Source organism: Piliocolobus tephrosceles, chromosome 1 (assembly GCF_002776525.5).
Source record: "Piliocolobus tephrosceles isolate RC106 chromosome 1, ASM277652v3, whole genome shotgun sequence".
NCBI lineage: Eukaryota > Metazoa > Chordata > Mammalia > Primates > Cercopithecidae > Piliocolobus > Piliocolobus tephrosceles.
Window position 1 is genome coordinate 220,071,483 of NC_045434.1, and position 10,119 is coordinate 220,081,601.

The following is a 10,119-nucleotide window of genomic DNA, read 5'->3' on the forward strand; positions in this document are numbered from 1 at the left end:
ACGTAGTTGATATTTTGAGCTCTGTCATCTATGCATATTTTTTTTCCTGTCAGAGCCAGTTTAATAATGTTTGTTGGCCAGGCGTGGTGGCTCACGCCTGTCATCCCAGCACTTTGGGAGGCCGAGGCAGGTGGATCACGAGGTCAAGAGATCAAGACCATCGTAGCCAACATGGTGAAACCCCATCTCTACTAAAAATACAAAAATTAGCTGTGTGTGGTGGCGGGCGCCTGTAGTCCCAGCTACTCGGGAGGCTGAGGCAGGAGAATCGCTTGACCTAGGAGGCGGAGGTTGCGGTGAGCCGAGATCACGCCACTGCACTCCAGCCTGGCAACGGCACAAGACTCCGTCTCAAAAAAATAGTGACCAGAATGTTTGTTAAATGAATGCTTTGTTTTCTCTGTGATCTTACACGTTCTACATTACAACCCTCAGTGGGTTTACTCCTTTTTTTTTTTTGGTTTAGTCTTTCTGTGCATTTTATTTTTGTTGTTTGCTGATTCATGCAGTGTCATAAGACTCCCTGGGGTGTAGTTGGGGGGAAAGCATTTCAGTAAACACCCAGATCTAAACAGGTCTCTTGAAAATCACCAGTGCCACTGGAACCCCTGAATCTTCAGATTAGCGCCAGTCTGTCAGCAACCCTGGGCACACACTAACTGGTTTGGTCACCCTATGCTTTTAGTTCCACAGTAAATACCAGAACTCTGATCAGTGTACAAAAGAAATAATGGTCAACAGAAGTCATTAACAGTTTGGACTGCGGGGTTCAAATGATTCTCCTGCCTCATCCTCACAAGTAGCTGGGATTACAGGTGCCCGCCATCGTGCCTGATTAATTTTTGTATTTTTAGTAGAGACCAGTCATCATGTGTGGATACTGCAGACTGATTTTTTGTTGTTGCCTTTCCTTATTTTGAAAGTTTGTTTAGGACGGGGCATCTTGATGTGTCCCCACCATGTCTGCTGTGTCTAGCCTCTGACGCTTCCTTCCCAGTGGGAGTGGGTGGGAATACACAGAATTGTGCCCACGCTGATGTGGGTGTCACAGCCACTGTCCACAAGAAAACAAACCCACCCACACGTATTCACGAGTACCCCCGTGTCTGCAGTGTTGCTGCCATGCCGCTTTCCTGTTGCCCTCGTTATCCCTTCCATGACTCACTTACCCTTGCCACCCTGACCCTGTGGCCTCACCGCCTCCTGCCCTGTCTGGGCCCTCTGTTTGGATCCTTCTTCCCTGAGTCTACTTTCAGGACGTCCTCCCTCCTCTCCTGGCTCGCATCTTGTGAGGCCCCTACCTTGCCCTCTTTCTTCCCTTAGCACTCCCTTTCCGATGTGCTATTTCAGTGATTCTCATTCTCGGTCCCCGCTGGAGCGTGGGCTGTAGGAGAGCAGGAGGTGTCTGTTTTGTGAAGGCTGTGTTCCGGGTGTCTGGATGGTTGCCCTCCTGGGCACTGGAGTCAGCTTCCCCTGAATGAGTAAATAGACGAGGGATCCCCAGCCTTTGATGTGTCAAACAGTAAAGCAGATGAAACGTGTGTGTTTCATGGGGGTGGTTTCTGCTCCTGCCCCCATCACAGAGCTGTGGGTCTCTGTAAGACGTGCTGCCCTGCCCGGCTAGGCTCTCGCCCCCACCAGCTGTGCGTGTGGACCTGCTGTATGCACAGATGGGAACAAAAGACCAGCACAGTGCTGGTCTTACCTTAGACATAGAGCTTCTACCTGGCCAGTGTGTTTCCCTATGTATGAGACTGGATGCAAGGCCTGCTGGATTCAGCTCATCACTTAGGCCTGTTCTTTGCCAGGTTACCTGTCCTGCTGCCGATTCCTGGATGACAATCAGATCGTCACCAGCTCTGGAGACACCACATGGTGAGTACCTGACCCGCGGCAGGCAGTGCGTTGAGAACCCCACAACCCTGGCACATTCCTCTGTGAACATGGAGGAAGTAAGGTTCTTGACATAATATTAGGCTGTCTTTAAGTGGCCTTAACATTTCAAACACATAGTAGCAATGTGTGAATTCATTAGACTTTTGTTTTTTTGAGATGAAGTTCTGCTCTTGTCACCCAGGCTGGAGTACAATATCCAGTCTTGGCTCTGCGACCTCCACCTGCCAAGTTCAAATCATTCTCCTGCCTCATCCTCCCAAGTAGCTGGGATTACAGGTGTCCGCCACCACGCCTGACTAATTTTTGTATTTTTAGTAGAGACCAGGTTTTACCACGTTGGCCAGGCTGGTCCTGAACTCCTGACCTCAGGTGACCTGCCCACCTTGGCCTCCCATTACAGGCGTGAGCCACCATGCCCAGCCTCATTGTACTTTTAATAAATTTACAAAGTTTAATTTTCAGCAGCTAAGATCTAAAATACAATTTTTTTTTGAGACAGAATCTTGCTCTGTCTCTAGGCTGGAGTGCAGTGGCGTGATCTCCGTTCATTGCAACCTCTGCCTCCCGGGTTCACGCTATTCTCCTGCCTCAGCCTTCCAAGTAGCTGGGACTACAGGCGCCCGCCACCACGTCCGGTTAATTTTTGTATTTTCAGTAGAGACAGGATATCACCATGTTGGCCAGGATGGTCTCAATCTCTTGACCTCGTGATCTCCCCACCTCAGCCTCCCAAAGTGCTGGGATTACAGGCGTGAGCCACCGGGCCTGGCCAATATAGATATTTTAACTACAATCAGGCTCAAGGTACCTGCTCTTCTGTTTTTTTCCCCCTCTGTATGTCTGTACCTCCTTAGGTGATGTTAGGTGATGTTTGATTGTCCCTTTCTGATAGCAGCGTGTCACTGTGAACAGTGAGCACATACTAAAAATAACAGACGTCACAATTCAAGCGATTCCATCGGACTTCATTTTTAGCGTTTTCACCTTGAATGGAAACCTACTTAAAACGCTAGAAGTTTTTCATTTGTGGCATCAAAGTACTAAATTAAATGTCCAGATAGTTATTTTATGAGTCATTTTAGACTTCAGCTGGCCATGTGGGTTTTTCTGGTCTTCTGAGGCATGATTTGGTGGCAGGAGCTGTGCCCAGGCCAGGGCACAGACCTATAGTCACGCAGTTGGTGGGGTTCACTGAGACATGGGCCCTTAACCAACTTGTCAGCAAAGCATCTGTGGTATTATAAGGTGTCTCGCTGTATAAATTTCATAGATTTACAAAAGATTTGTCACGTAGATTGTCAATCTTGAGAAGACTTTATTTATTAGAAGATATTTTTAAAGCGCTTCTGTTCATTAATCATTTTTTTCAGACTCTTTTACGTATCTTGCTTCCCTTCTGCAGTCAGTCCCTCAGGCCCTAGAGGGGAGAGTCCCTGTGCGGTGTCTGTTGAGATCGGCTGGTTGGATTTGCATTGCCAGGCCCAGCCAGGCTTTCCTCTGAGGCTGACAGGAACGGACAGTGCTCTCTGGTGTTGCCTTCCGTGCGTCAAGGCACAGGAGAATAGCATGGTTTTAGGCGTGTGGCCCTCAGAGCTGTCCTTACACCTAAGCCAGGCTTCTGCTCTGTGCAGAGCTCTGTCAGCGTCTCACGTTTTGACAGTTCGTTAAGCAGAAACACAATAGAATACCAGGTATGGCCGGGCGCGGTGGCTCACCTCTGTAATCCCAGCACTTTGGGAGGCCGAGGTGGGTGGATCACCTGAGGTCGGGAATTCGAGACCAACCTGACCAACATGGAGAAACCCCATCTCTACTAAAAATACAAAAAAAATTAGCCAGGCATGGGTGGCGCATGCCTGTAATCCCAGCTACTTGGGAGGCTGAGGCAGAAGAATCGCTTGAACCTGGGAAGCGGAGGTTGCAGTGAGCCAAGATCGCGCCATTGCACTCCAGCCTGGGCAACAAGAGTGAAACTCGGTGTCAAAAAAAAGAATACCAGGTGTGATCACTGAGAACTCAGCTGCTCTCCTGTTTGTGATTCCAGGAAAGGGCAGGGGGACCTCAGATTTGCTGCAAGCCATTTGTTTACCTGGCATTGGCCTTCTCCTGCCTGCCTTTTCTAAGACCCTGTGGAGGGGAGGCCAGGGGAGGGCACAGAGGGAGCAGCCACAGGTAGAGTCGCATCCCCCTCCGCCATCCAGGGCCTCCCCATAGCTTCCTGCCACCCACTCCTTGCCCATCCATGACCGAAGAGTGGGACACAGCCTCAGTGTTGCTGCTTGAAAAGTGCCCCTAGCTCCCTGTTTGTTGGCGTTTGAGTTGAGGTAGTGACCCCGTCATTCTGAAACCCAGGCTGTGTGCTCATCTCTGTATAATTTTGCTTGCTTTGCTTTGTTTCCCTTCCAAAGTTGTATTACATTTAAATTTGTCTTTAAACAATTTACGTTTTTAAAGTAACAGTGCAGAGGCTCACTGTGGCCCTGGGTGGTTTGAAGGACAGACTGTCACATGACTAGCCACTCGAGAAGTTGAGGCTGATGTCCCCTTGTCATTTGCTCCTGCTCCAGTGCCCTGTGGGACATCGAGACCGGCCAGCAGACGACCACGTTTACCGGACACACTGGAGATGTCATGAGCCTTTCTCTTGCTCCTGACACCAGACTGTTTGTCTCTGGTGCTTGTGATGCTTCAGCCAAACTCTGGGATGTGCGAGAAGGCATGTGCCGGCAGACCTTCACCGGCCACGAGTCTGACATCAATGCCATTTGCGTGAGTCTGGGTGAAGGTGTGGGGTCGGGGCCTCTGCTGTCTCTGCTAGCCGTTCAGATTGCTAAATTTTAAACTTTTTTGGATTAGATGTTCTCCTTTCTGATCCTTATACAACCTCATCTACAGATGGGGATACGGAAAACTCCCTATGGGAAACGTCTCTATGTTGACCGCTTGTCTTATAGATATTCACAGGGTGTCTGTTATGTGCCAGTCCCTGTTCCCACCTGTACAGCTGAGCAGTGGTTGGGATCCTGGAGGGGAGAATACAGTAAGATAACTCGGGCCACCAGTTACTGGTTACAGGAGCCTTACTGGTCAGGGGCACAGCTAACCAGGAAACTTGCTCTCCTCTTTAGCACGCAGATGGCTAGGCAGTGTTCCCAGCCCCTGGCCTTGTGAGGAGACTTGGAAGGATGTATCTGTTGGTTGGATAGAGCTCTGCTGCAGTCCTGGCCACTGCCCTGGTCAGCCCGCTTCCCTCCTTCCTCCATGAGATTAGCCCTGATGTCTGGCAGCTACAGCAACATTCACACCTGTCAGTGATGACTCCTTTCTCACTATTCCTTTGAAATAAATTCTACCCTTTGGGGACAGTAATCACAGTATCCAAGATCGCAGTGTTTATGTGCTTCCCCAGTGCAAATCCCCTTCCATCCCATTCCCCTATAGTTCCTGGGAAATCTCCCCTGCCTTTTTTTTTTTTTTTTTGAGACGGAGTTTTGCTGTTGTTGCCCAGGCTGGAGTGCGATGGCGCAGTCTCGGCTCACTGCAACCTCCACCACCTCCTGGTTTCAAGCGATTTTCCTGCCTCAGCCTCTCGAGTAGCTGGGATTACAGGCACATGCCACCAGGCCCAGCCAATTTTGTATTTTTAGTAGAGCGGGGTTTCTCCATGTTGGTCAGGTTGGTCTCAAACTCCCAACCTCAGGTGATCCACCCGCCTCAGCCTCCCAAAGTGCTGGGATTATAGGCGTAAGCCACTGCACCCAGCCCATCCCTCTGTTCTTACCAGAGCACAGTCTTGCTGGTCTTTGCTGTGTTCTCTGCAGCCCTACCATTGAGCAGTCCATATGCCCAATATTTCTTTCTGAGTGTTTACATGATGTCTTGATTTGCTTTCTCTTTCCAGTTCTTTCCAAATGGCAATGCATTTGCCACTGGCTCCGACGACGCCACCTGCAGGCTGTTTGACCTTCGTGCCGACCAGGAGCTCATGACTTACTCCCACGACAACATCATCTGTGGGATCACCTCTGTCTCCTTCTCCAAGAGCGGGCGCCTCCTCCTTGCTGGGTACGACGACTTTAACTGCAACGTCTGGGACGCGCTCAAAGCCGACCGGGCAGGTACGTGACCGGGGGGCTTTTCTGTGTCTCCTGGACATTTATGTGGTATCTTTAGGGCAGGCACAGAGTGGTTGATAAGCTGCAGTGTTGTTTTCTTTTCTTTTTTTTTTTTTTTTTTTTTTTTTGAGACAGAGTCTCACTCTGTTACCCAGGCTGGAGTGCTGTGGCCGGATCTCAGCTCACTGCAAGCTCCGCCTCCCGGGTTCACGCCATTCTCCTGCCTCAGCCTCCCGAGTAGCTGGGACTACAGGCGCGCACCACCACGCCCAGCTAATTTTTTGTATTTTTAGTAGAGATGGGGTTTTACCGTGTTAGCCAGGATGGTCTCGATCTCCTGACCTCGTGATCCGCCCGTCTCGGCCTCCCAAAGTGCTGGGATTACAGGTTTGAGCCACCGCGCCCGGCCAGCTGCAGTGTTTAGTATCGGTAGGACTGTGGCATGGTACAGCAGGAGTGATAGTCACAAACTGATGGCCCAGCTCTGGCCCTCCAAGCAAGTGGACTCTGAGGAGCACCAGCAGATCTTCCCACATGTGTGGGGGAGGGCTCTGGGGAGGGTCAGTGGGCAGGAGAGGGTCAGCTGTGCAGGCTCCAGGGCCTAGTCCCATGCTTTCCCCTCTGAACTCTGCACTGGGGGTGGAGCGCCGTGCAGGGACACCTCTGGGTGCTGTTACAGTTAACATATCAAAGGCAAGCATGTTATTGCCAGGTGTATTAAAACACTAGATGTACAAAAGATGAGGCTTCCTTACTAAAAGTGGACATTTGGGCATTTCAATTTGAGAACTGTTGACACTTACAGACTCTTAGATTCATTCGTCTCAGTACCTGGGAGGACGGAAAAAGGGAGCATGGCTCCAGGTCTTGGCCCTTACCGGGGCTTCCTGCTTCCGGATGGGTGCCATTCTCATGTCCTGGTTAAACACCCTTCTTTTTCTCCCCAGCCGGGGGGGACCAAAGTGGAGCCATTTCCGGGCAAGTCCCACAGTCATAGTGCTGTTGAAGGGAGGTGGAAGCCAGCCCAGGCCTTGGCAGAGCACACACCGGCCCCTGTGCTCAGCTGTGTGGTGGCTGCAGGAGGTGGAGGAAGGTGGCTGAAATGGGCCTTCAGATCCCCCTGGGAGGAGGTGGAGCTTCTGGCTGGTGATGATCCAAGCCAGGGTTATTGGGAGTGTTGACAGAAGGCCCCTCACCATGTGATAGTACCAGTGCCAGTGGTCTCAGCCACCATCGCTCCTCTTGTGTTCTGTGCCTTGTGCTGGGCTCTAGGTATCACAGACGAAGGAAAAACAGCTCATGCCTCTAAGCTTCTGTGTTACAGATTGCTTTGAGATTGGGGTGGTTTTGATTTTTCTTTTTTCTTTTTTTTTTTGAGACGGCGTCTCGCTCTGTTGCCCAGGCTGGAGAGCACTGGCACGATCTTGACTCACTGCAACCTCTGCCTCCTGGGTTCAAATGATTCTCCTACCCCAGCCTCCCGAGTAGCTGGGACTATAGGCCCGCACCACCACGTCCTACTAATTTTTGTGTTTTTAGGACAAACGGGGGTTTCACCATATTGGCCAGGCTGGTCTCAAACTCCTGACCTCGTGATCTGCCCACCTTGGCCTTCCAAGGTGCTGGGATTGCAGGCCTGAGCCACCGCACGTGATGATGGTTTTGATTTTTTTGATTGTGGCCTTTGCTTATTTTTTGAGTTTTATAAGTGAGTGCTGAGAAGTCAGTGCCGGGGGCTCTGGATTTATTGATCGTGTGTGTGTGCGTGCCTTTGAATTTTAATAAGGCAGGCCGTATGCTGCAGTTTAATTCCCACGTGGACAAAACTTTCCCTCCCTTCCTGGCCGTGGGAGACTCTGGGTCTTGTCCCACGAGGGGCTCACCATCCGCCCTCGTCACAATATAGCACACAGGTCACAGGTGAGATTGATACCTCTGGGCTTTGGTGTGATTCTGCTGTTGTTTGCTCCAGGTGTCTTGGCTGGGCATGACAACCGTGTCAGCTGCCTGGGCGTGACTGATGATGGCATGGCTGTGGCGACAGGGTCCTGGGATAGCTTCCTCAAGATCTGGAACTAACGCCAGTAGGTAATGCAGCAGCCCAAATGTCCTTCTCTGAGGAGAACTGTGCGTGTGTCTCATAGAACGTGTGAAGTTGTCATTAACGGTTTCTAGATAAATGTTGATGTAGCACTGATTTGGAATTGTGTTGTGGGAAACGTTTACAGAAATCTGAAGTCACGTGCCCTCAGCCGCAGACACTCATGCAGTGGTGGGAAGAGCAGTGACCTGACTGTGCGTCTGTACTTAGATTCTCTGCCTCTTTTCACATTTCTTTAAACTCTGTTTAAAACAGCATGTGGATGCCATGGAGACTGGAAGACCATTCCAACTTGGACGCGTTACCATGAGAGCATATCCCATCCAACCGCACTAACGTGGACACCCTACACCTCCCCTCAGAACTTCAAAAGGGCAAGATCTTTTTTCCTTCACTTATTGCTGAAACCAAGAGCACAATTCCCAGTAAGAGAAGGATCTCTGTGCTGTAAAACTAAAACAAATTGTGCATTCCTTCCGGGGCCATCGTCTTTGTTTTCTTTTTTGTCTTGAATGAATTTTAAAAGGAAATATATAATAAAAATGTTAACCAGAAGGTAAACTTGAGTGTAATTGTGAGACAGACACACCTTTCCACTAGTTTATTTGAATTTTAGACCAGTGACCCTGTTTTGTGGCATTCACGCAAAACACGCTGAGGGCTTTGTTCATCTGGTCATCGTGTCCAAATTTCAGTCATGTTTGTAGCAAGATTTTGGAAGCATTCATATTTCCTTTTTAAAATATATTCCTTTGTGTTCAACAGTTAATCAAAACCAGAGAGTCTAGGGCAGCCTCTCTGACGTTGTCAGTGATGTAAATTCAGTCCCTGGTTTTTAATTTTCTGTCTGGTGTCACAGATCATTGTTGCACACAAACATGGCATAGAAAAGAACATGTTCAGAAGCCATGGGGCCAAGCACATGCGGGGACGGTCTTGAATGCGTGATCAGAGAATCCTTCACCTTTGCTGAAAAGTGAGCTCAGATCCAGCACCACGTTCCTCCTGACCCATCCTGTCTATCTTCTCAGTTGAGTTTTTAATCTCACTTTGGGTTTCCTTGTGAAGTTGGAGGGAAGTTTATAATAGCCTAACACTACCCCACCCCCAACTAGGAGGAACCTCTGTTTTCAAGAGAGATGCCTGTCCTGTGCTTGGATAGTCAGTCAATTATTTGTGTATGAAACAATGTACAAATCAATGTTTTGAAAATAATGATCTCAGACTTTCTAAGTTAAATTTTAAAAATTTTGATTGTTTGCCATATTGGGTGGGTTTACTCTTAGAATCGCATGCTGTAGAAATGCTCACAAGTGCATATAGGACTCAGTCCTTAGGTGTTCTTTTTCTTTTAAGAAATAACCTCTTACAGTTGTAACCATTGCGGCTCTGTCCACTTCTCGTTGCTGCTCTGTGGCACATATCGGAAGCAGTACAGCGCGCGGCTCTACACGCTTGGGTAGCGGGATAAGTCACTGTTTTCTTTATTTCTTTGAAAAAAAAAAGTTCTGTTGCAAACGACTGCTGTTGGATTGTGAGGGTGGGGAGGGAGAGTGAAGAGCCTGCCCTCCTTTAGGGATTCTCCAGGCCCTCCGCCTCTGAGGTGGCTCATTCCCATCACATAGATTGTCCTGGTGTTCACTTCAAGGCCAGTGTTCAGCAGCAGCGTTTGGAAAGCAGGTTCTGTGTGACCCCCCCCCCCGCCCCGCCCCCCGCACTCCTTCATAGCAGCAGTAGTGGCTTCTCCATCCTGTTTTCTGCAACATTCTATACAAAACTGTGCTGTGACCTTGCGGTAGGCCTGGATCTGGCAAAGAGAATACAAATGAAACCCCTTCTTTCTCTTTCCGTCCAACAACTCTGTAGAGCTCTCTGCACCCTTACCCCTTTCCACCTTTTGTATTTAATTTTAAAGTCAGTGTACTGCAAGGAAGCTGGATGCAAGATAGATACTATATTAAACTGTACTGTTATTTAAGATGTAATAAAGCAGTTTGACATGAGGGA

General features: G+C 49.3%; 1 protein-coding gene across 4 annotated transcripts in view; it reads left to right on the forward strand.

Moving 5' to 3' along the window:
* Positions 1-10,119, forward strand: part of GNB1 (G protein subunit beta 1) — a 112,275-nt gene extending 102,156 nt beyond the window's left edge. For 3 of the 4 annotated variants that reach the window (XM_023215132.1, XM_023215131.1, XM_023215133.1), the window contains 5 exons: positions 1,809-1,875; positions 4,464-4,665; positions 5,798-6,014; positions 7,984-8,099; positions 8,368-10,115. In XM_023215132.1, the coding sequence (XP_023070900.1) occupies positions 1,809-1,875; positions 4,464-4,665; positions 5,798-6,014; positions 7,984-8,090 (593 nt within the window). In that variant the 3' untranslated portion in view covers positions 8,091-8,099; positions 8,368-10,115. Of the gene's footprint in view, positions 1-1,808; positions 1,876-4,463; positions 4,666-5,797; positions 6,015-7,983; positions 8,100-8,367 lie in introns of all 4 variants that reach the window. The other variant, XM_023215134.2, reaches the window with a different exon arrangement.